This window comes from Lemur catta, chromosome 17 (assembly GCF_020740605.2).
Source record: "Lemur catta isolate mLemCat1 chromosome 17, mLemCat1.pri, whole genome shotgun sequence".
NCBI classification, from domain to species: Eukaryota; Metazoa; Chordata; class Mammalia; order Primates; family Lemuridae; genus Lemur; species Lemur catta.
In genome coordinates this window covers 5,717,684-5,742,312 of record NC_059144.1, presented here as the reverse complement: position 1 = coordinate 5,742,312, position 24,629 = coordinate 5,717,684, and the positions used below count along the sequence as shown (strand labels likewise).

Genomic DNA, 24,629 nt, shown 5'->3' with positions numbered 1-24,629 from the left:
GCAGAATGTGCAAAAGCTCAGTCTTCCCAGGGGTGTGGGAGGTAAGGGGGATCCCAAGCCTTCCCTTGGGGGCTCAGCCTCGACCTCTGTCTCCACTGCCCACTCTTTCACCTGGAACCTTGGAGCTGCAGCTCTGACTGCGGGGAAGCAGGATTGGACAGGGTGGGGCAGTCTGCAGGCACCATGTACCCCAGGCAGGGCCAATTGGCCCCGGGGAAAGGGGACGAGACTGACTTCTTAAACCCACAAGTACATTGAGAGCCTGTGAGCGCCAGGCACCAGGACATAAGAGGATGTTGGGGACTCCGGAGGATGTCATAGACGGGGAAGGGGGACAAGCAGCAGCAAGGGTGGAGACAAGCAGTTCAGGCAGTGGCCGGTGTGTGGCCAACCGCCAGGGCAGTGCAACCAAGAAGATGCAGTCAATTACCAAAGTCTAAAAGATTACGCCAAGACTTTTAATGGCCTAAAACAATAGACCACTGTCAACGGAAATGAGTGACTGGGGCAAAAATCTCAATCAATGGAGGTTTATTAAGCCAAAGTTGAAGATGTGCCCAGGAAAAACACGAACCACAGACAAGCTATGGCTGTTTTTTCTGGAGGGAAAGTTGGAACCTTTAGCATTTTGAAGGCATACAGAGAGGAGGAAAAGGCGAGGGTGGGGGCTCTGCTGTGGCAAAGTGGTTACATTCTCATGAGGCCCAGGAAATCTGCATTATCTATAAAAGAAGAAGAAGGTTAGGAAGGAAAAAAGGAGTAAAGGAAGCATTAATTATGTAGATGTCCTTGGGTAGGTGGAAGAATGTCTGATTCCATCTTGTTCTCCAGTTCTGTTACCTCTAAGATAAACTCGTAATTCGTTATTAATGTGGACTCACCAGGCTTCAGTTTTAGGTGCTTATGAGAGGCCAGCAAGGAATTTCCTTACTAAACGCTCTGTGAGGCCAGTTCCTTACAGGTGCCCGAGGCCTTTACCTTCTCTTTTGCACAGGAGCTGGGGGGTGGCCCTGAGACTTTGATTGCCTTTTTACACCACGCAGCCCGGGAGCCTGCCGCGGTCGGGTAGTTCGGGTGAGGCCAACTGCGGCTCCGAAGACCGCACCTTCGGAATTCCGGTTCCCGCCAGCGCGGAGACACGTCGCAATAGGAGACGCGCCCGAACCTAGATTGGGACCAATCAGAAACGCGCCGCTTTCCCCCTTCTCCCGCGCCCGCGTCGCGCACGTCCCTATTTCCCGCCGAGACCCCTCCCTGGTCCGCGAAGGTGCGACCTATCGGCGCACTAGGGGCCCGCTGGCCGCCTCAGTGCGGGGCCACCTTTCCCTCGGGTCTCTTCTCAGTCAGCCAGACGGAGCGTCTGGCCGGGAGGCCGCGCTGCCCGCCGCGGTCCTCAGGCCTCAGGCCCGTTGCAGCCGGCCCGCAAGGCGCGCGCAGCTGACGGGCCTCCCCCGCGCACGGGCCGGATGGTCTTGCCCGCCCGGGCGCGCGCGGGAGCGCCGAGGGGCGGGGCCAGCGGCCTATAAAAGCGGTTGGGGGCGGGGCGCACAGAGCTTGTTGGCGCCCGTGCGGCGAGGTGACCTACCGGGTCGCGGTCTCAGCGGCAGTTCTTCGCGTCCGCTCCGCGTTCCCACGCCGCCATGGCCTGTCGGCCGCGAAGCCCCCCCAGGTGCGGGAGCCGCTGCGACAGCGACACCAGGTGAGGCCGGGCCGCGCGGCCGTGGGCGTCCCCAGCCTATCCACGGGCGCGCGCGTCAGGCGGGGCTGGGGCCCGGAAGGGCTGCGTGTGGGGCGAGGGGTCTTCGGGCCGGGGCAGGGCCGCGTGTGGGGCGGGGGGGTCCTTGTCCATGCGAGACCCGCCGACCGCGTCTCTGCCCCCAGCCCGCCGTCCCCTGCGAGATGGAGCCTCGGACGGAAGCGCAGAGCCGACTGGAGGCGCAGGAAGCCCGAGGACGCAGAGCATGGCGAGCGCCGGGGCGCCGACCGCAGACCCGAGAGGTGGGCCCCAGGCCGCCGGTGCTTGGGGGTCTGGAGGGGCGCGGTGGGGCCCTTGCAGAGGCTGCTTTGGGGTCTTCTCTGCTCCTGATTTCAAAAAATACTGGGACAGATCAGATAGGTGCGGTCTGGGTCCCCTTAATTTTTGTCTCTGCTCGATCCCGAGCCCCCTGCTTTAACTGACCTGAGTGAACTGACGATTAGGAGGCGGGCACAGCCTTCGGGTGCCTTCCGGCTGGGCCACCATGGCCGTACTGTGAGGTACTGGACGCCCGGGAAGCATTTTCCCATTAATAGGTGTCAGCAAAGCGAACTTCAACCAGTTTGAGCCCTTGCTGTGCTCCGGGGAGAGTGATAGGGACTATCACGAACTTTTAAAACGTTGTGAGATAGCGAGGCGCTTTTATTTTACTCTTAAAAGTTAAATTGGAGAAGTTACAGGGTGGAAAAGGATGTTAAGTGAAAGCCAGGATGCAATTCAAGTTCCAGATCCCTTTTTCCGTTCTGATGCTACTGAGGCTCTACCTGAGGCTTTTCCTGAGGCTTTTGTAGTATTTGCTTGAGCATTTTGTAGGTTAGGCAGTGTGCTGGAAGGTCAAGATGTGAGCTGAACAAGGTCTTTGTTCTTGTGCTTATAGCCTGAAGTAGGTGGGACGGCCTGTCAAACAGGTAATTCAGAGGGAGGGGTGTCTGTGGTGGTGGTGAGGGGGCTGTTCAGGGCCATGGTCGGGAAGGCCTCTCTTGGAGGACCTTTGGGTCACAACTGGGCTGAAATAGGAAGTGATCTTTGTGCGGGTCCCTCTGAGGAGCTTTGTGCCAAGGCTCTTAGGTGGGTATGTTTGTGAACTGACCAGAGGCCAAGGGCTGCTGTTGAGCTCAAATGAAAAGGTATGGTGACTTGGTCAAGATGGAGCAGTGAAAGTGGTAGGAAGTGCATAGTTCAGAATAGACTTCTGAAGGTAGGACCTGTAGGACTTGCTGAGGGGGTGGGAGCAGGAGGAAAGAGGAGTCAAAGATGATTCAAGACTTTAGGCCAGAACACCTGTGTTGATTGTGGGGCCATTTCCAGGATAAAGAGGTGGAAGTAGACCTGCATAGGGAGGGAAACTTCTTAGACAGCAAGGCAAGATGTCAAGAAGATAATGGGATCTAGGAGTCTGGACGGGGAGGCCACGCCAAGCACTCTGAGTTGTCAGCACATACAGATGGTACTTAAAGAGTTAGGACTAGGGGCAGGTATAGGAGAGGTCCTAGCACAGCCCCAGGGCTAGATAGGAAGGACAATCAAACCATATTGAGATCAAGCTCTGAGCCCTCCAGTGGCCTTATTTAGCTGAAGATAAGATGTGAAATCCTTATAATACTCTAGAAGTCCTTGGTATCTGGACCAGTACTCCTCTAGCCTCCTCATTCTTCACAATGGCAGAAGTACTTTTGTTCTGGGGCCTTGGTACTTGCTGTTTGCTCTGTGTGGAGAATGCGCGGAGGTACCTGACAAGTAGAGCCAGCTGCATCTCCGTGGGGGATGGTGCTGGTCATTGATGGAGTAAGGCAAGAAGTGGTACCTTTGGAAATAGCTTAGCTCAGTGTATAAATGGGCTTTGTTGTCCCAAGATAGGGTAGATTGTGAGTATAACCAGCCTAATCTAACAAATGGACTTTAGTTCCATGAAAGGTACCAAAACATGAGATGTAGGGTAAAGTTATTTGTATGTACCCTTTAAGTATTCCTGGTCAGGCGTGGTGCCTCATGTCCGTAATCCCAGCACTTTGGAAGGCCAAGGTGGGAGGATTGCTTGAGGTCAGGAGTTTGAAATCAGCCTGGGCAACATAGTGAGACCCTTTCTCTACGAAAAATTACAAAAATTAGCTGGATGTGGTGGGTTGGTCATTTAGTCTCAGCAAGTACTTGGGAGAGTGAGGCAGGAAGATGACTTGAGCCCAGGAGTTTGAAGCTGCAGTGAGCTATGATGATGCCACTACGCTCCAGCCTGGGCAACAGAGTGAGACCTTGTCTCCAAAAAAAAAAAAAAAAGTATTCCTATAGTTCAGATTCCTGCTGGAGCCTCAGATCTGCACCTCTTGATACACTAGTGAGGATGTTAGTCTTTAATCCTGGACAAGCCTCCGTTTGTTTTTTTATCTGCAACACGATTACTGAGTCAATTTAACTTTCAGTTAATTACTTAATTTGATATCAGACCTTTCCAGCCAATTTTTGAATCTGGAAATTTACTTTAGAAATCCAATTTAAGTTTCATTGGGTGGTATGAAGAAATGATAATTACATAAAGGAATTATTCCTTTGTTACTGCAATTGCATTTTCAAAGCACACCGTTTTGTTCACTACTAAAATATATGAAGTTGCTTATTTGGTGTGGTTGAATTTAGTGCCTTGTTTTGATATATCAGTGGTGGCCAATAGAGGATGGGGTGGAAAAATTAAAATATAAGTTCACATCTAATATATAAATAATAGGCACATCAGCAATTCCAGCTGCCAGAATTTTTGGCATTGAGCCTTAAGCTTTCAAATTGTCACTTTTTTTTTCCTCCCAAATTTCCTGATCTTGATTAAAGATTTCCTTAAGCTTGAGATAGAACTGAGCACCTGGATTAGGTTTAACCAGTAGACTAACTCCTAATGTATCCAGGACTCTGAAATATATACTTATTACCCTCCACTACATGTTTTAATTTTGGGGTAATATATCCTGAATCATTAATTGTGTGCATCCACAAGGTAAATATATGTTAGGCACCATATATTATATATATTAGTTTCCCACTGTGTGCTGGCCACTGTGATTAGTATTTATTGTGTATTATCTGAAATTGTTTAAAAACTCCTGAAAAAAAGCTCCTCATTTTGCAAATAAAATAAGTTGTATTAGGTGCTCTTCTCAGTGCTAACAGTGCTTTGTTGACTTTGCTTTTGCTTTCAGTGGACTGTGTCCCCATGATTTAGCCAATGCTGGCACATGGTAGGTAGGCAGAAGTTTAATGAATGAAGCCTAGAAAGGCTTTAAGTGAATTGCTCAAACTCAGTGAACTAGTAAATTATGGAGCAGAGGTTCTCTTTCAAATATGATTCAACTCTGAAGCCTATTCCCTTGACATTCTGCCAAACAGCCTTTGAGTATTTTTTTTTTTTTTTTGCTGAATATTTCCTGACATATAATTGGAAAGGACACTGAAAGTATGTGTCATGGTTCAAATGTGCATTTTCATTTTATTACAGCTTTACCACTCCCGAAGGCCCTAAGCCCCGTTCCAGATGTTCAGACTGGGCAAGTGCAGTTGAGGAAGATGAAATGAGGACCACAGTTAACAAAGAAATGGCAAGGTATACATTTTGGACCATTTTGAAGGTGTTATCTGTGGTGTTTTCAATTGTACATTAAATTTGGGGAGTGTCTTAGAGCATTGCTTCTCAAAAGTCTGGGTTCCAGACCAACAGCATCAGCATCTCCTGGAAACTTCTTAGAAATTCATATTCTCGAGCCTTTCCCTAGCCCTGCTGATGGAAACGTGGTAGTGGGGTGGGGCCTGGCCACCCTGCACAAAGCCCTCCAGGTGAGTCTACTCCCTAAAGCCTAAAGTCTGTTCCCTCTACACCACCATCCTCTTGGCGGTGATCCTTCTGAGAGTGGAAGTAGATATACCGTGATGTTGCTGGACTGTAGTTACAGTTATGTTGCCACCTGTCACATGCTATGCTCATACTGCCCAGCACAGTAGACGTAATATGCCCTCTAGGTGAGGGAATGTGCTCTTACTGACACCTGGCTCAGGTAACAAAGCTCAGAAATGCCAGTGTCCAGGGAGGGGTCCCTAACTCAGGGCCTGCAGTTGTACACAAATTGTTTTGTATGCCCAAGTTGTCGCAAACTAAGCCTCTTCCTCTCCCTTGACTCCTTATCATTTGGATAATGCATCCTTAATATCTCCTAATCTCCCTTGATTACATTATCAAAATTTTTGAGCTGTTTTCTCCTTTGATATAGGCCATCTAACCCAAGCTAGCTGAATGAACTTTGAATTAAGCTGTGGTTTATAATTGAAGTATTTTACAAAGAGATTTCTACCTGAGAAGTGGCTGTAGAACAAGCAGGATCTTCGTTAGTTTTTAATTCTGGTGAGAAAATGTCAGCCAGGGGAGCAGGACTTACCTTCCTGTCCTTGTCTGAGCAGTTGGTGATGGTATTTATAGCTGCCTCCTCTGAAAAGGCACAGGAACACATGGCAATTGGTTATTGAGCATTCAGGGGTCATTCTTAATTTCTTTTAGGTATCAAAATGTGTGGCTGAGTAGTATGATTGGATAGAAAGAATGAACCGAGAGTTGACAGATGTGGGTACCAGTGTTTTGAATGAATTTTATTTACATAGGTCTTGATTTTCTCAACTATAAAATTACAACATTTGACTTGATCTGTATAGTTTCTGTGTTCTGTTCATGAGTATTAGAATAGTTCTTGCCAACCTGTGGTCCTAGTTGCTCCTCCAGGTTATCACTAGCCAGGGTCTATCTGCAGCCCTTATGCAGGATGACCCCACCTGTCTGGACCCTCCTGTGGGTAGACCCCTCTTTGTTCCTTAGTTATCTTATGGGCCTGTATCTGAAAATTGTCCTGTTTTGGAAAACAGGCCTACTCTTGTCTAGAGTGTTGTTTTGGACCACTCCATTGATTATGCTGTTTTTTTTGGTGTTTTTTTTTTTTTTTTGAGACAGAGTCTTGCTCCTTCACCCTAGGATAGAGTGCAGTGGCGTCATGGTAGTTCACTGCAACCTCTAACTCCTGGGCTCAAGTGATCTGCCTCAGCCTCCTGAGTATATGGGACTGCAGGCACACACCACCACACCTGGCTAACTTTTTCTGTTTTTGGTAGAGACAAGGTATTTATTTATTTATATTTTTATATATTTTTTATATTTTATAAAGTTTTTTAATTTAATTTTTCTTTTAAACAAATTATTTGTTTTGTTTCTATTTTTAGTAGAGATGGGGGTCTCACTCTTGCTCAGGCTGGTCTCGAACTCCTGACCTCAAGCGATCTCCCGCCTCGGCCTCCCAGAGTGCTAGGGTTATAGGCATGAGCCACCGTGCCCGGCCTATTTTTGGTACAGACAAGGTCTTGTTCACACTGGTCTGGAACTCCTGACCTCAAGCGATCCTCCTGCCTCGGCCTCCCAGAGTGCTAGGATTACAGGTGTGAGCCACTGCGCCTGGCCTCATTATGCTCTTTCTGATGGAAGGCTGCTGCTTTTAGTACAACCTGGGTAGTTTGACCCCCTGGCCCCATGGTGAACCTTTACAAGGCAGGACAGCTTCCCTGCCTTGCAAGGGGAGTATGAGAAGTCAGCTTATTATAAACTTTAAGGAGAGTAACAGAATACAAACTGGCAATGTAAGAATTTGAAAATGAGTTGTCATCATACCTGAAGCCAGTCTTTCTCATCTGGGGTACTGGAGAGAATGAAGCCCTACAGAAAATGATTTGTGGGACTAATTTCTCAATTCTTACAAAGATGATCTATTAAATATAACCAGTGCTGTGCAAGATACACAGGATATAAATTATTTCCTTACTTCCTGGTGTCCAGACTGCATTGGATACCATAGCACACTGCGAGGCAGATTTTAGATTTGGAGGGAGGCACAGTGATATGTGGCATCTTTCAGACACCCGAATGAACCTCTGGCTTGAGGTGGGTTGTGGTTTTAATGTTAAATTTCATTAGGCTCCTTTGAGTGACATCATCCTTTTTTTGCAAAGCTGGGTTTTGGTAGTTACTGCCACAGAAAGCTGATGCCTCATGAAATTCACGAGGAGTGAGGGATGTTGGGGTGGTGTTCAGTTACCGAGACTGGGAAAGGCACAAAGTGCCTAGCAGGCACACACATCCTGTTTGTAATTGTGGTATTTGCTACCTATGTTTAGGTTACATATATTGCCTTTGCCCCGCCCGAGTCAGAGCTTCAAGCATGTCCATCCCCCAGATGGTGCACACCATACCCATTAGGTTCCCCTCCTCCGCCCTACCATCTGCCCGACACCCGATGAATGTTGCTACTATATGTGCACATCAGTGTTGATCAGTTAATACCAATTTGATGGTGAGTACACGTGGTGCTTGGTTTTATATTCTTGTGTTACTTGGTAGAATGGGCTCCAGCTCTATCCAGGATAATACAAGAGGTGCTAGATCACCACTGTTTTTTTGTGGCTGAGTAAAACTCCATGGTATACACATACCACATGTTATTAATCCACTCATGTATCAATGGGCACTTGGATTGTTTCACCTCTTTGCAATTGTGAATTGTGCTGCTGTAAACATTCAAGTGCAGATGTCTTTTTATAGAATGTCTTTTGTTCCTTTGAGCAGATGCCCAGTAATGGGATTGCTGGATCAAATGGTGGTTCTGCTGGTACCTCTTTGAGGGTTCTCTGTATTACTTTCCACAGAGGTTGTGCTAGTTTGCAGTCCCACCAGCGGTATATGAGTGTTCCTATCTCTTTGCATCCGCACCAACATTTATTGTTTTGGGACTTTTTTTTTTTGAGACGAAGTCTCACTTTGTTGCCCGGGCTAGAGTGAATGCCATGGCGTCAGCCTAGCTCACAGCAACCTCAAACTCCTGGGCTTAAGCAATCCTACTGCCTCAGCCTCCCGAGTAGCTGGGACTACAGGCGTGCACCACCATGCCCGGCTAATTTTTTCTATATAGATTTTTAGTTGTCCAGATAATTTTTATTTCTATTTTTAGTAGAGACGGGGTCTTGCTCAGGCTGGTCTCGAACTCCTGACCTCGAGCGATCCACCCACCTCGGCCTCCCAGAGTGCTAGGATTACAGGCGTGAGCTACCACGCCCGGCCTTGTTTTGGGACTTTTTGATAAAGGCCATTCTCACTGGAGTTAGGTGGTATCTCATTGTGGTTTTGATTTGCATTTCCCTGATGATTAGAGATGTTGAGCATTTTTTCATATGTTGGCCATTAGTCTGTCTTCTTTTGAAAAGTTTCTGTTCATGTCCTTTGCCCACTTTTTGATAGGGTTGTTTGATTTTTTTCTTGCTGATTTTCCTGAGATCTATATAGATTCTAGTTATCAGTCCTTTATCAGATGTGTAACATGTGAATGTTTTCTCCTATTCTTTTTTTTTTTTTTTTTTTTTTTTTGAGACAGAGTCTCACTCTGTTGCCCGGGCTAGAGTGAGTGCCGTGGCATCAGCCTAGCTCACAGCAACCTCAAACTCCTGGGCTTAAGCGATCCTACTGCCTCAGCCTCCCGAGTAGCTGGGACTACAGGTGTGCACCACCATGCCCAGCTAATTTTTTCCATATATATTTTTTAGTTGGCCAGATAATTTCTTTCTGTTTTTAATAGAGACAGGGGTCTCGCTCTTACTCAGGCTGGTCTCGAACTCCTGACCTCGAGCGATCCACCAGCCTCCCAGAGTGCTAGCATTATAGGCGTGAGCCACCGCGCCCGGCCTTTTCTCTCATTCTTTAGGTTGTCTGTTTGCTGTTGTGATAGTTTCTTTGGCTGTGCAGAAGCTTTTTAATTTGATCAGGTCCCATTTATTTATTTTTGTTGTTGCTGTGATAGCCTTTGGGGTCTTCCTCATAAATTCTTTGCCTAGGCTGATTGTCGTTAAGAGTTTTTCCAGCATTTTCTTCTAGAATTCTTATAGTTTCATGCCTTAGATTTAAGTCTTTTTTAGACTTAGGTTTAAGTGTTTGTTTGTTTGGTTTTTTTTAAAGGCTACTGAGTTTGGGGATGTAAATTTTTGTTATGTGGATCTCACTACTTAAACTGAACCTGTCAAAGATTTCTTTTGGTCTAGGGAACCCTTGTATTGCATAGGATTGTGTACCTGAGGGTTCAGGGCAGAGTTTTGTCAGAACTGGGTGCTTTATTTTTTTTATTTATCTATTACTGGTTTATTTACTGCTGATAATTATTATGCTATAAATACAAATTTTAATGGACTTAAAATACACAGAACTATAGATGACAGTTTCAAGTGGATGACAGTATCACAACCCAACCACCCCCACCACCCAGTCAACACACCTCCTGTTTCCAACCATCATTTCCACAGAGTCAATCCTGTTTCATCTATATCCCTCCTCACAGCCACCTCCCCAGAACATTTTTTAAAAGTTAATTATGCTTTTTCTAGGAACAGTTTGGTGCTACTGTTTCTTTATTTTATTTTATTTCAGAGTATTAGGGGTATTCTTATACCTTTTTAAAAATAGCAATATTTATTTTGCACTCAGATATAAAAGAAAACTCCTCATAAATGATTTTGGAAGAGAGAGAAAATCATCATCGGGAAGGTAAAGGCTGTGTAAACATTTCTTTTCTAATTTGATAGACTGTAGATTGTTAATGAAAAGAACTGTTCTTGTGAGAAATAATCATCCTAATAGCATGTATTGATCAGTGCCACCTTCACTGATTTGTAATATTGTGTCTGTTGTGTACCAGATTCCCATCTGTACAAAGATTCTGAACTGTTCTGTTATTAATAAGGTTTGGAATCTGGAGAATGAGTCCTCCTTTATTGTTGTGTTTCAACATTTTCTTGGCTCACCTTATGTGGTGATCTTAATTGCAAGGCTTGTTCTGTTAATCTTTCATTTTTCAGTTCTGATTCAAAGGAGTTCATGTCTACAGTGCCGGCTGACTTTGAGACAGACGAAAGTGTCCTGATGAGGAGACAGAAGCAGATCAACTATGGGAAGAACACGATCGCCTATGATCGCTATATTAAAGAAGTCCCAAGGTAGTCTTGCTTTAGTGGCGTGTCCTCAGCAAGTCATGGGGTGTTGCACTTCTAGTGTTGCTCAGATTAGGTAGTAAATCCGATGCTGGGAATAGTTTACACCTGAGAAAAACTGTTTAGTAGGAACTCACAGGAGCTTATGTTGTAAAGAATGGATTAGCAACTGAAAAACCAAGGACATGAAGATTAAAAATAAAATCACTTTCATAATTTTGAATGTTAGATAACATTTTATTTTTCAGGACTTACAGGTATAGTTATTAAAATACATGATGGAAAAAAATGAAGTTAAAGATTGTCAAGATCTAACTGGAAAAAGTTGGCATTGCCCTGTATTCTAAAGCAGCATGTTCTTGTCTGTCCTATTCCCTTGAACACATAGACACAAAAGGATACAAAAAAGGCTTTAGAGTTTTCCTAAACTTTTTGGCGGGATTGGTGTTAAAACTTACCTTTCTGGAACATAGATGGCAAAAGAATAGTAAGATTGAAAGAGATAGTGCTTTTTTATACATTACTATCTCATTTTGTAAAATCTCAGTTGATCTATAATTTTTAAAATAACACTGATTTCAAAGTTAGGTTAATCTTCAAGCTAATGTGCAAGTATGAGTGGCATGTGTGGGGTGCTGTTGCTCTCTTACAGACACCTTCGGCAACCTGGCATCCATCCCAAGACCCCCAACAAATTTAAGAAGTATAGTCGACGGTCGTGGGACCAGCAAATCAAACTCTGGAAGGTGGCTTTGCATTTTTGGGATCCTCCAGCTGAACAAGGATGTGATTTGCAAGAAATGTATGTTTTTATTGCATTCTTATTCTGTTACTGATTGGTACAGTGACTGAGCAGCTCTCTGTGTGTCACTTACAGGCAGATAACATAGTGCCACAGGCAGGTTGTCATAGGTCTAGGTCCCCTTGACAGTTGTAAGGGAGCGAAGTGGCCACCATAGCTCCATGCTGGGTTTCTCTGTAGTGTGTGAAGCTGGGTAGGAGGGGTTGGAGGGAGGAGCTTGTTTCTGTGATTGAATTTACTTTTTGTAGCTAGGAAAGATAGAACTCAGTAAATTTAGGAATACACGGTGGTTGTTTTTGTTTAAAGAATGGAAACATCCTAAAAAGTATTTGAGTCATTTACGTTGAGCTATGAAAATGAAAGGTCTTATTTTAATTAAGGAAGGCTTTTATCTTTTCCTTAGTGGTTTTTAAACTCATGCCTAGTTGAAAACATCTCAGGCCTGAACTTTTGCTCCATGATTGGAATACCTGCTGCCCGGGGCGTTGGAGAGATCCTGTGCTTGCCTCCCCTGGATGGCATTTGTTTCTTCTCAGCTCCCTGTGGTCCTGAGCCTCTCCCTTCCACAGACACATTTAGTCATTCAACAAATATTTGAATTTCTTTGTGCTAGGAAGTTTATTAGAAACTGACATATTTGAAATGCTTTCTCACATGGCTTTACAAATTTGGCCTGATAGATGTCACATGGGTTTCTTTCCAGAGTGAACCATTGTACAATTCTCTGTGAATAGAAAATGGGGAACATTAGTGATAGTGTAGAGTGTTGTTTGTCACAGTATTCGTTCCCTCCCTTGAAAACTGGGCTTGTTACAAGTGCCCCTGCTCCTGAGGTTGCTCGTGGTGCGAGTAATCCTGAGGCTAGAGAGTGGGCTGGTCTTGGTGTGCCGGGAAGCAGGTAGGTCTTTTCACTTCTTGTAATTGCCAATTTCTCTCTGGATCGACTGGGCCAGGGCTGGATCTGGCAAACAGGAGGGACACTGTCAGTGTCTGTCAGGGCAGCATGATGGGGGTGGGGCTTGTTTTCAATGAACAGACTTGGAGAACTTAGGTATACACCAAGTCTCCTGACTTTGTTAGGCCAGTGGCTAACACGCTGTTGGATTTTGTTTCACAGACACCCTATAGACCTCGAGTCCACAGAAAGTGGCTCTGAGCCCCAGACAAGCTCTCAAGATGACTTTGTAAGTACTTTCTTTGGATGGGTCTCTCAGCTTGGGGGTTTCAGATGAATTGTTGATAACATGTGCCACTTTATATATAAACTGAGGTTTGATTCAGATGCTTATGAAAAAGGGACTCCTTACCATATTCCCCATTATTGAAGTATCAGATTTGATTGTAAGATTTAATTCTTAGGTAGTGACCTTAATTTAAGATTTTTGGTTCAGTCCAGCTAACCAGACCCAGCATTTTCATTTGAAAGTAAAAGGCCTTTTTCCTTTGAATCTAGCATCTGCATATGCATTGTCACTAGCATTCAATTATAGGCTGTATACGGTTTGTGCTGGTAAATTGCTAAATAGGAATCATGTGCTAATTGTTATTAAATAAGGGAGTGCTTTGTGCCTAGCAGTTTTCCCTGCATTTGCTGATTTTTTTAAATTACATGTTTTTGATCATGAAAAGCATCAAAGATGAAGAGCAGTATACAAAATTGCCTTGTTCTAATTCTGTAATGATTGAGTACACATTCTTCCAGACCCTTTTGCACGTGCACAATTTATAGCAAAGTGATCCCTTTATTATTTTTATAAAGGAGACCACCGTAATATTTGCATATAAAAGCACCCAACATATTAAGTGAAAAAAACAGGCTAAAAACTAGAATATGTAAACGAGTATTGTAAAATACTCATGTAAAACGTATAAGATCCTGTACTGTATTTGAACATATAAAATAAAGGTGCACAGTTGCCTTTTCCTGCCTTCCTTCCATCTGTGTCACCCTTGCTTGGTTAGGTCCTTCCAGTCTATTTGACCATTTGAACACCACACAGTCTTTATTTATGACTGGTAATTTGTGATGGAGAAATTAGGAGTAACACAAATGTCCATCAGTAGAGGAGTGGCAAAATTATATTCACTTCTTAAGGAATACACCTATTACAGATCATATTTTCAAAGACTATCTAATGACATGGGAAATTTGTCAAGATAAATCTAAAAAGAATATTTAATTATAGGTAAAAAGGATATTTAACTGAGCCAGCTCAGTTTTGTGATAGTTATGCATAGATATGACTAAAACACCTGTCAAGATCTTGGCAGGTGGGTATCCTTAGTTTGGATTAAGAATGGCTTTTGTAATATTTTAAAAATGTAACTCTTGTCCCAGTTCAAGAAACAGATTATGACATGCCAGCTGCAGTGTCAGAAGTTAGAAGTAGGCCGGGCGCGGTGGCTCACGCCTGTAATCCTAGCACTCTGGGAGGCCAAGGCGGGTGGATCGCTCGAGGTCAGGAGTTTGAGAGCAGCCTGAGCGAGACCCCATCTCTACTAAAAATAGAAATAATTATCTGGACAACTAAAAAAGTATATATATAGAAAAAATTAGCCGGGCATGGTGGCGCATGCCGTAGTCCCAGCTACTCAGGAGGCTGAGGCAGTAGGGGATCGCTTAAGCCCAGGAGTTTGAGGTTGCTGTGAGCTAGGCTGACGCCATGGCACTCTAGCCCGGGCAACAAAGTGAGACTCTGTCTCAAAAAAAAAAAAAAGAAGAAGTAAACGAACAATCCTGGGGGGAAGAGAAGAGGAGAGGTGACTGCAGGGATGTGGGGGAGCCTGGCTGCAAAGAGGCTGGGGTGTCGGGGGCAGGATTAGAGGGTGGTGGGGTCCTGGTGAGAGATCCTGGGGGCCTCCAAGAAGAGGTGGCTGTTGATTGCTGGATGTGTAGAAGAGCAAACACTGTTTTGGAAAACATTCTATAGCAAACACCTATGTAGCTGTCTCCTGTTTGTGTGTGTACCTCAACCACTTGAAAGTGGTGGTGGAACTTTGCCACTAAATATTAACAATTTTGTCTCCTAAGATTAAGGATTTTCTCATGGACATAAGCACAAAATAGTTGTCACACCTGATTAGGAAATGTGTTATTGACAAAATTCTGTCTAATAAGCTGTTCACATTTCAGGTTTCTGGTTGTTCCAATGTCCTTTTTAGCACTTTTTTCCTTTTTTGATCTAGAATTAAATCAAGAATCACACACTTAAACCACCCCATCTCTTTCCTTTCACCTAGAACAGGCTCCCTGCCTTTCCCCATGATCTTGACTCATTTCTTTGAAGAGGATCAGTTTAGTTTTTGTAAAGCAGTGTCCGTTTGGATTTGCTGGATTTTATCCTTAGGGATTAGTTCAGGTTGGATCCTTTGGGCAAGAATGCCACGATGGGGAGTGTGTATCGGTTTGTCCTGTTCGTGATGTTAAGGTTATATCATGATTCAGGTGGTATCAACCAGAGACCTTTTAAAATTCTTTCTGTGCCTTTTAGAATTCTTTCTATGCTTGTAACATATGTACACATCTAAACTTTATATGTTATATAGTATTTTGTAAATGGTACATCTGATTCCTCTTTGCAATATCATCAACATCCACCTCAACTGCAATTGAGGTGTACACCTTCATGTGCAGTATATCACATGATGCCACTAAGGTGTGGGGTGTATGAAGTGGCCTGTTTTAGGGGTGAGGTGGGCTCGGGAAAGGCCTGTCTTCAGTCCCCGGGTCTGCCATGCTGGAGCTGAGGCAGATCTTCCTCGGCCAGTGGGTGGCTTGGCCATTTTGGTGTGATTCTCCTTCACATGTCACAGGTGGGTGATGTCCTGTGCCTGGTCCTCAAAGCAGCTCGCTTTAGAGTTGAGGTAGCTGTGGCTCAGAGATGTCAAGGGATCAGTGAGCTTCTGATTCTAACCTGGGGCAGGGGGTAGTTTATTGGGTAGGAATTTGACACTTCCAGCTAAAGTTTGATGTTATTCATTATCCATAAGTTTTATTTTATTTATTTTACTTATTTATTTTGTTTTATTATTTGAGACAGAGTCTTGCTCTGTTGTCTGGGCTAGAGTGCCATGGCATCAGCCTATCTCACAGCAACCTCCAACTCCTGGGCTTAAGTGATCCTCCTGCCTCACTCTCCTGAGTAGCTGGGACTACAGGTGTGTGCCACCACGCCCAGCTAATATTTTCTATTTTTAGTTGCCCAGCATATTTTTTTCCTTTTTTTTTTTGAAACAGAGTCTCGCTGTGTTGCCTGGGCTAGAGTAGAGTAAGTGCTGTGACATCAGCCTAGCTCACAGCAACCTCAAACCCCTGGGCTTAAGTGATCCTACTGCCTCAGCCTCCCCAGTAGCTGGGACTACAGGCATGTGCCACCATGCCCGGCTAATTTTTTTCTATATACATATTTTAGTTGGCCAGATAATTTCTTTCTGTTTTTAGTAGAGACGAGGTCTCGCTCTTGCTGAGGCTGGTCTTGAACTCCTGACCTCGAGCGATCCACCCGCGTTGGCCTCCCAGAGTGCTAGGATTACAGGTGTGAGCCACCACACCCGGCCTTCTATTTTTTTAATAGACAACGGGATCTTCCTATTGCTCAGGCTGGTCTCAATCTCCTGACCTCAAGCGATTGCCCCCTCTTGGCTTCCCAGAGTGCTAGTTTAGAGGCATGAGTGAGCCACCAGCCAGGCCCATGAGTTTTAATTAGCTACTTTGGATTGTCTGTTGTGTTCTGCCTTTATGTGATCATCACTGGTGATGCTGAGTCTATCTTGGGCCTGTCGTGCTGCTGCTGGGCACCGGAGTGTGCACTGTCCCCTCAGTCGGCGAGTAGTAGGCCTGTGCTTAATGTCTGTCTGAACGTCAACATGACCCACGCTTCTGTTTTCTAGGATGTGTTCTCTGGCACACCCACCAAAGTCAGACATGTGGACTGCCAAGTGGTGGACGAGTTCGACTTGGAAGCTTGTTTAACTGAACCCTTGAGAGACTTTTCAGCTGTGAGCTAACTGTGCCACCTGGCGGTGGCCAGAGGAACAAATGCCCTCACACCTGGTGGGAGGCCAGCTAAGGCCAAGCATGTGTTGTGCCCTTGTACCTGGATGGTTTCTTTGTTAATAACTCATTATCTCATGATGAATTGATATTCCTGCCTTATTTTCATAAGAAACATTAATTTTATGTACCAGTGAGTGTATTTTGCATGTTTTAAATTGTTAACGGCGCTAAATCCAAGGAAGATTGGACTTAAAGCAATTTTGCAACAAACTTAATTGCTTATTCTTAACCATCCTCCAAGTTAAACTTACAAGTATCCTTCAACAGGTTTCCCACAAGTATTTGAGGCATAAATTTGCCACTTGTCAGATGGGTTATTTTGGATTTAACCATGAATTCATGGGACCAATCTAGAGTCAGCCTTCTTTACAGATGTCAGACAAAGTATTCTCAGTGTCAGACACCTAAATATCTTTATGGAAAGTTAGTTTTTGGCCTTTTTCCAATATGTCGAAGTGAGTTTTTTTCCTCATACAGAGCTGTGAACAGTTAAACATGTTAAATTAATGGGTTTTATGTAAGTTATACAGTCTTAATTTGGCACTTGTAAATAGTGCTAGATAGGCTCTTTATCTATAATACTCTAAGAGTTAAGGCAGCAAAGGTATTTAGAAACAACTTTTTTTGCAATCAGTTAATTTACTGTGTAAAATTTCTGTAAATGATACTGTGTACAGATTTTCTGTTCAAATATTCAATCGTAAGTTTCTTGTTAAGACTTAAGTTTCTATTGCTTTTGTATGCAATGATATTGCAAAAATAAAACCTTCTTTAACTGATTTAGGATTTTTCCAGGTGGGCTAGATACTGTGAGAACTAATGTGTTTGGGGGGGGGGGCAGAGTGTACATCTGTCTGTTTCAGGTCTGAAGGGCTCATCTGGCATGAGGTGAGGGCAGCACGTGGTGTGGAGAGAGAATTGTGACCAGTGCTCAGGTGTGGTTGCTGTGTGCCCCTCTTTGCTAGCTCATCAAGCCCCACTGGCCACTAGGTGAGGCCCCTTGTCTGATAGGCATGGAGCTCCTTCAGGGGGTGCCCCGACCCAAAACAGGGAGTCAGTGACCTAGGTTCCATACTTATTCCTCAGCAGCTAGGATGACAGGGACAGACCCTGCAGCAGAGCCAGCGTTAGGCCGAGTCCTAAGGGGTGCCTAGCCATAGCCTGCGTTCCGTAGCCGAATCTGGGACCCTGCCTGGAGACATGGCTGCCAGCCCATAGCCATAGCCACATCCCAAAGACACTCCCTCAGAATTGATACTGGGTTTGCTTCAAGCGAAGGGTGGGCTCAGGCAACTTTGTTCCAGGAGTTTGAAAAGGCCCTTCCTTGTTTAGTTAACACATCTGCGTTAACCCTGTTAACAGTGTGGGAGATACTGGGGCATGGCAGGAGACAGACTGCCTGAAGTCTGCACTCATACTCTCGTGGGGAGATAAGATAGTAAATGTGGTGTCAGGTAGAACAGGGTAGGGACAGGCAATTGGCAGTATTTTCAGGGTGGTTGGGGGATGGCAAATGAGGTAGCGTTTGAGCTGAGATACTCTTATCACCCGAGGGAGGGCAGCAAGTGCAAAGGCCCTGGGGTAGGAGTGTAGCATGTTGACTGCCAACAACATTCTAAGATGTGGGAGGACTTTTGAGGTGTGCCTGTGAGGAAACTGCTAGAGGAAGCCTTGGCTTTGTGGCTGTGAGTGAGGACCAGCGGGAAGGTGTGGATAATATGGGAGATTAGACAAAGTGTAGTGACACTGTTGCCTCCACCATGATGGCAGAACATAGAAAATGTCTCACGAGCTGGATGGTGTGGACGAGGTTTCTAGGAAGGTAGCTTCTGGCGTCCTGCTTACGTTAAAAGCTAAAACAGCATAGGGAGAAGTGAGGGAGGGCACTAACTCTGAAGGAGCAGCGCTCTCAAATGTCCACAGCCTTGCCAGATGGCAAAGGGGGCATCCAGAGGACAGCCAGGAAGGTCGGATCTATGCTGAAGCGGAGGGTGTGGCTTTGCAACCCGCTAAGACCTTTCCAGCAGCAGGGTTGCTTGTGCCTCGACAGGAGCACGAGACAGACAAGGGCTGTTTTGAAAAGACGTGTGTGTGACTTTTGCCTAATGAATTGAACCCCAGTAGGAGTCACAGGAGTCTGAAAAAGCTTTTGAAAGAATTACACTGGCAGAATCACCTCCAGGTTGGGCTGCAAAGGACTAGGCAATACGAAATGAAAGAGGCCTTGGACCAGCAGGAAGCAGGCTGAGACACACACGCCACCTTTCATGGAAGAGGAAGGATAATTGCAGGGTGGGACCTTGAGCCCAGAAACTTGGAGAATCTCTGGAGCAAGGCCAAGCCCTCATGGGGACCTGCCCACGTGACGTTTGCCGGGCGGACCAGGGAGTGGCTCTTGCAGGCATCCTAGGTCTGTTACTCCCCCTATCGTAAGTTTGGGTGTGTAGCCTGGTGGGGCTGGAGGGCGGGTAGGTTGTCTCTTTAGCTCTGAGGTCTTCATCTGTAGGGAGGCTCAACCCCAGGAGCTGACCTTAAGGAACCATGTCCGAGGAGCCCTGTCCACACGGGAGTGGATTCAGATGACATTCTGGACTTTGGGTTGACCCTGTGGTGGGGGTGGGACTTAGAGGCCTTGGTCAGGAGCATATCTTGCATTTTGGAGGATTATAAATAATCTATATGGCCAGAGGGCGGGCTATGGTGGTCTGAGCAGGGCTGTGATTGGTGAGGTCAGGGCTGGGGGTGGGTGCAGGCAGGACGTTGACCCTGCTTTGGGTGAGTGAGACAGGCATGGCTGTCTCAAGTGGGGGTTTGAGGCCTGACTTGGGCTTCAGAAGAATTGCTCTGGCTACTAAGTTTTGCTTCACATTTAAATTCTTGGAATGCTTTTCAGCAGCAAGAAAATCAATCTTCAGACTTCAGTGCTTGCCTCTTAATGCTGTTAATGTAATCTAGTATTTTCTCTGAGTGTTACAAATAACCAATAGGATAGGATTGAGTTGTCTTTATTCTTAACTTTTGTACATCAAACCTAGAAGTGTCAGAACTAAATTAAGTTTGTCCAGCATGATTAATTCTTCACAATCCCAGGCTGATTGCTATCTCATCCCCGTGGGTGAGTCATTTTTCTGTCTTTCCACATAAGCTGGGGTCAGCTTATCAGGGTTGTCATCCTGCGTCCCCAGACTTACTGTTCTCCCTGTATTGTGCAGCCATTCATGTTTCTTGCTCACCTGTCAGGATCTTGTCCTTTAGGTTCTCTTTTTCAGCAATCCTGCCACCACGTTGCTGATTCCTCCATCCCTTTGGTAGGAAAATGTCAATGGAATTTCCCAGGTGAATCGAATAGCCTCTGCCTGAACCACAGGGCCAGCTCCTGTTGGCTTTCTGGGCCTGTGTGGTGGCTCCTGATTAATTGATGGGTTACTGCATCTGTTATTCCATGTGGGCAAATCTGGAAGGTCTGCTAGGTAAAGTCATGGTACAGTACTTGGGAAAACTGAAGTACTTTGCACAGTAGTGTGTTACTGTCTACTCTGAACCTGGTGTGGCTTGAGGGGAGGGGAAGGAAGTGTAACTATTTGGTCATCAGTCTGCATATAATTAAGAAAATGTGTTTAATTAGGGGAGGTTGAGCAGGGGGGCTCAATTGTTTTTGTTTTCTTTTCTTTCTTTTTTTTTTTTTTTTGAGACAGAGCCTTGCTCTGTTCCCCAGGCTAGAGTGCCATGGTATCAGCCTAGCTCACAGCAACCTCAAACTCATGGGCTGAAGCGATCCTCCTGCCTCAGCCTCTTGAGTAGGTGGGACTATAGGTGTGTACCACCACATCCAGCTAATTTTTTCTACTTTTAGTTGCCTGGCTAATTTTTTTTTTCTATTTTTTAGTAGAGACAGGGTCTCATTCTTGTTCAGACTGGTCTTAAACTCCTGAGTTCAAGCATTCCTCCCACCTTGGTGTCCCAGAGTGCTAGGATTATAGGCATGAGCCACTGCACTGGCCAATTTGTTGGGTTTTTGTTTGTTTTTTTGAGACAGGGTTTTGCTCTGTGATCCAGGCTGGCATGCAGTGATGTCATCATAGCTCACTGCAACCTCCAACTCGAATGAGCTCAAGCGATCCTCCCACTTCAGCATCCTCAGCAGCTGGGACTACAGATGTGAGCCACCATGCCTGGCCTAGTCTGTGTATAATTTTATGTTTAAGAGAGAAGTTTGAGGGATTTTCTTTTTGTTTTGTTGTTGTTTTGTTTGCATTTTAATGTGCAGATTGGCCCTAAACCACTTGGTAAAAATCATACTTTAAAGATGCACATAAAATTTCCAGGAAAAACCCTCAGTGTAGGAGTATAGGAAGCAAAGCCCCAATATTAGCACTAACAAGTTGGTGGCTAAGGTTTCAACAAAGACGGTGACTGTATACAGTTCCTCTGGTGCTGCTGCTATTGCTGAGCTCCCTGCACGTCCCTTGATTCCTTGGTCCTCTTAGGCTGGATAAGGTCTTCAGACAAGAATAAAAACAACAGGTGGGCCAGGCGCGGTGGCTCACTCCTGTAATCCTAGCACTCTGAGAGGCTGAGGTGGGTGGATCGCTCGAGGTCAGGAGTTCGAGACCAGCCTGAGCAAGAGCGAGACCTCGTCTCTACTGAAAAAATAGAAAGAAATTATCTGGCCAACTAAAAATATATATAGAAAAAATTAACCGGGCATGGTGGCACATGCCTGTAGTCCCAGCTACTCGGGAGACTGAGGCAGTAGGATCGCTTAAGCCCAGGAGTTTGAGGTTGCTGTGAGCTAGGCTGACGCCATGGCACTCACTCTAGCCAGGCAACAGAGCAAGACCCGGCCCCCCCCCCAAAAAAAAAAAAAAAAAACCAGCAGGTGCTTAGAAGTATGAAATCTGTTTCAGGGCATCCTGGCTGCTTCATGGAGGCTGAGAGCCAGGGAGGGTCAGCCTTGCTCAGGCCGAGACACTGCCCACCCTTCCTGCCAAGACCTCTCATCCCAGAAACTCCCAGCTATGCCCCTACCTCATCCTCTGCTGGGTCCCACACATGTAAGTCTAGCTGCTGGCAGACAGCCCTGTGTGGGTTGAACAGGCACTTGGAATGTGCAGACTGGGCCTTCCCAGTCTCCTGACCTCACAGCCAGTCTCACCATGGTGTCAGCTTTACTAAACTCAACAAAGCTCGCCCAAACCTGGGGGGCCTGGGCAGCTTCTTGATCTCTCCATATCCCCACAGAAAGACGGAAGCAAGATGGCAAGATTGGACTCCAACAGATACCAGGGACAACCAAGCCAGGTGACAAGATGTTTTCTGAACCCAAGATGCAAGGGATGGGCATAAACCTGCAACAGCCCCAAGGCCTGTGCGGCAGCAGCAACTGCAAGGGCAGAAGAGGGAGGAAGTGGCCAAGAGGCTGAGGCCCTGAGAACGGGGGTGCAAGGAGGGGAATAACCCTGCAGAAAACGGAGATGCCAAAACAGACCAGGCACAGAAAGCTGAAGGTGCTGGAGATGCCAAGTGAAGTGTGTGCATTTTTGATAACTGTGTACTTCTGGTGACTGTACAGTTTGAAATACTATTTTTTATCAAGTTTTATAAAAATGCAGAATTTTGTTTTACTTTTTTTTTTTTTTTAAGCTATGTTGTTAGCACACAGAACACTTCATTGTTGTTTTTGGGGGGAAGGGGGCATATGTCACTAATAGAACGTCTCCAAAGCTAGATCCATATGGGGAAAACACCTTTCCCTTCTAGTTTTGAGAGACTTCCTCTTGGCTCTCAGGAGGAGGGATTCCCTGACGTTGACACATAGCCACCTTGGCACAAACGCCTTGTGGTACGGAAAAACTAATTTGTTTTTATGTCCTGTTCTCCCTCTCTGCCTTCAGCATAGTCTTAACTCCCTTAAACCCAGACACCTCTTGGGGCCTGACGTCCAATAATTGCTTACCAGTATGTCGGGTGATCTGGACTTTCCAGTGGCACCACTGAGACGGTGCCCCTCAAAAGAGCAGCAGTTCCATCTGTAGGTTGTGGATCTTCAGATAAATTCTGTCATTTTCATTTCATTTCCTGAAAGTCAGGGTCGGCTTGTGAAAAGTTGTTAAACAACATGCTAAATGTGAAATGTCAACCCTCACTCTAAACTTTCCCTGTTCAGAGCATCAAATGAAGGCTTCATTGGATTTTATAGTGGCTTTCTGATTTTGGTAGACCATTGAAGAAGGGAGTTTGAAAGTTGTTGTATACTGTTAACGATTGTCTGCCCATGTCCTGCCTGAAATACCATGATTGTTTATGAAAAGTATCTTTAATAAAGCTGGATACAGTTTGGCTTGGAAAAAAAAAATAGTTTAGGTCCATACTTTGATTAATTATCCTGCTTCTTGTTTGAGATATAATAAACTATACTTTTGATTTGAAATTGGACATTTCATATTTAATGACCTAATATTGCTTTTGTTTGTAGATGACATGGACTATATAGACAACCCCAAGGAAACTACAAAAAATAAAACCCTCCTAAAACTAGTTCATGAGGGTCATGGGATACAAGATAAACAAAAATCAGTTGTAATTCTAATACTAGGCTCTTGTGGTGGCACACGCCTGTAATCCCAGCTATTCTGGAGGCTGCAGGGGGAGGATTGCCTGAAGCCAGAACTTCGAGACCAGCCTGGGCAATGTAGTGAGACCTCCATCTCTAAAAATATTAAAAAATTCTAATACTAGCAACAAACATAGACACTGAAATAAAAAAAAAATTGTACCATTTACAATTGCTTAGAAACTGGAACACTTAGGTGCAAATCTAACAAAACACATACGAGACCTGTATGCTGAAAAACGTACAATGCTGATGAAAGATCTAAAGAAATGGAGAATTATGCCATATTCATGGATTAGAAGACTCAAAGATGTCAATTCTTCCTAAACTGATATACAGTTATAACGGAAATTGTATCAAAATCCCAGCAATTTTTTGTAGATAGAGGCAAGATTCTAAATTTCATATGGAAAGGGAAAAGAACTAGAATAGATGAAACTGCTTTGAAAAAGAGTGAGAAGGATGAGTCTCTTAGTGGCTTATTGTAGAGCTACTGTCTTCAAGACTGGTATTGGTGGAGGGACAGACACTTAGACCAACGGAGTAGGGAACAAAGAACCCAGAAGTAGACCTACACAAGTCTGGCCAACTTTTTTTTTTTTTTTGGCAAGGTGCCGAATTTTTGCAAAGGTGCAAAAGAAATTTGGTGGAGGTCGGGCACGGTGGCTCACGCCTGTAATCCTAGCCCTCTGGGAGGCCAAGGCAAGTGGATCGCTCGAGGTCAGGAGTTCGAGACCAGCCTGAGCGAGACCCTGTCTCTACTAAAAATAGAAAGAAATTATCTGGACAACTAAAAATATATGTAGAAAAAATTAGCTGGGCATGGTGGCGCATGCCTGTAGTCCCAGCTACTCGGGAGGCTGAGGCAGGAGGATTGCTTAAGCCCAGGAATTTGAGGTTGCTGTGAGCTAGGCTGACCCCATGGCACTCTCGCCCGGGCAACAAAGTGAGACTGTCTCAAAAAAAAAAAAAAAAAAAGGAAAGAAATTGGGTGGAGAAGGATAGTATTTTCAATGAATGGTGCTGGAGCATTTAGACATCCGAAAGCAAAAATATGATCTTCAATCTAAGTCTCAAACGTTATAGAAAAATTAGCTCAAAATGGATCACAACCTTAAATGTAAAGTATAAAACTTGTAGAAAATCACTGGGATCTAGGGCTATGCAGAATTCTTAGACTGAACACCAAAAGCGCAATTTGAAAAAGGAAAAGTAGATAAATTGGACTTAACATTAAAAACTTGCTCTTTGAAAGATCCTCTTAAGAGAACGAAAAGACAAACTGCAGGCTGGGAGAAAATATTTGCAAACCACACATTCCACAAAGGACTTGTATCTTAACGAGACTATGTAAAGAACTTTC

General features: G+C 44.9%; 1 protein-coding gene and 1 long non-coding RNA gene across 4 annotated transcripts; one reads left to right on the top strand and one right to left on the bottom strand.

Moving 5' to 3' along the window:
• Positions 1-516: 516 nt before the first annotated feature.
• LOC123622916 lies at positions 517-1,474 on the bottom strand. Its single transcript, XR_006729662.1, has 2 exons — positions 882-1,474; positions 517-722 (listed from the first exon to the last, which is right to left on the bottom strand). It is a non-coding gene; the product is annotated as an uncharacterized LOC123622916 (long non-coding RNA).
• A 60-nt stretch (positions 1,475-1,534) lies between these two features.
• On the top strand, positions 1,535-22,992 carry LOC123622915 (stem-loop binding protein). 3 transcript variants are annotated; one of them, XM_045529616.1, is made up of 8 exons: positions 1,535-1,699; positions 1,882-1,998; positions 5,238-5,342; positions 10,293-10,352; positions 10,664-10,801; positions 11,448-11,597; positions 12,715-12,781; positions 21,895-22,992. In XM_045529616.1, the coding sequence occupies exons 1-8, from the start codon at positions 1,641-1,643 to the stop codon at positions 21,997-21,999; spliced, it is 801 nt and encodes a 266-aa protein (XP_045385572.1). In that variant the 5' UTR covers positions 1,535-1,640; the 3' UTR covers positions 22,000-22,992. The 3 variants fall into 3 exon arrangements, with proteins under 3 accessions (XP_045385572.1, XP_045385573.1, XP_045385571.1); XM_045529615.1 differs by lacking the exon at positions 21,895-22,992 and adding an exon at positions 16,488-17,432 and having other exon boundaries at positions 1,538-1,699; XM_045529617.1 differs by lacking the exons at positions 10,293-10,352; positions 21,895-22,992 and adding an exon at positions 16,488-17,432 and having other exon boundaries at positions 1,537-1,699.
• The last annotated feature ends 1,637 nt before the right edge of the window (positions 22,993-24,629 follow it).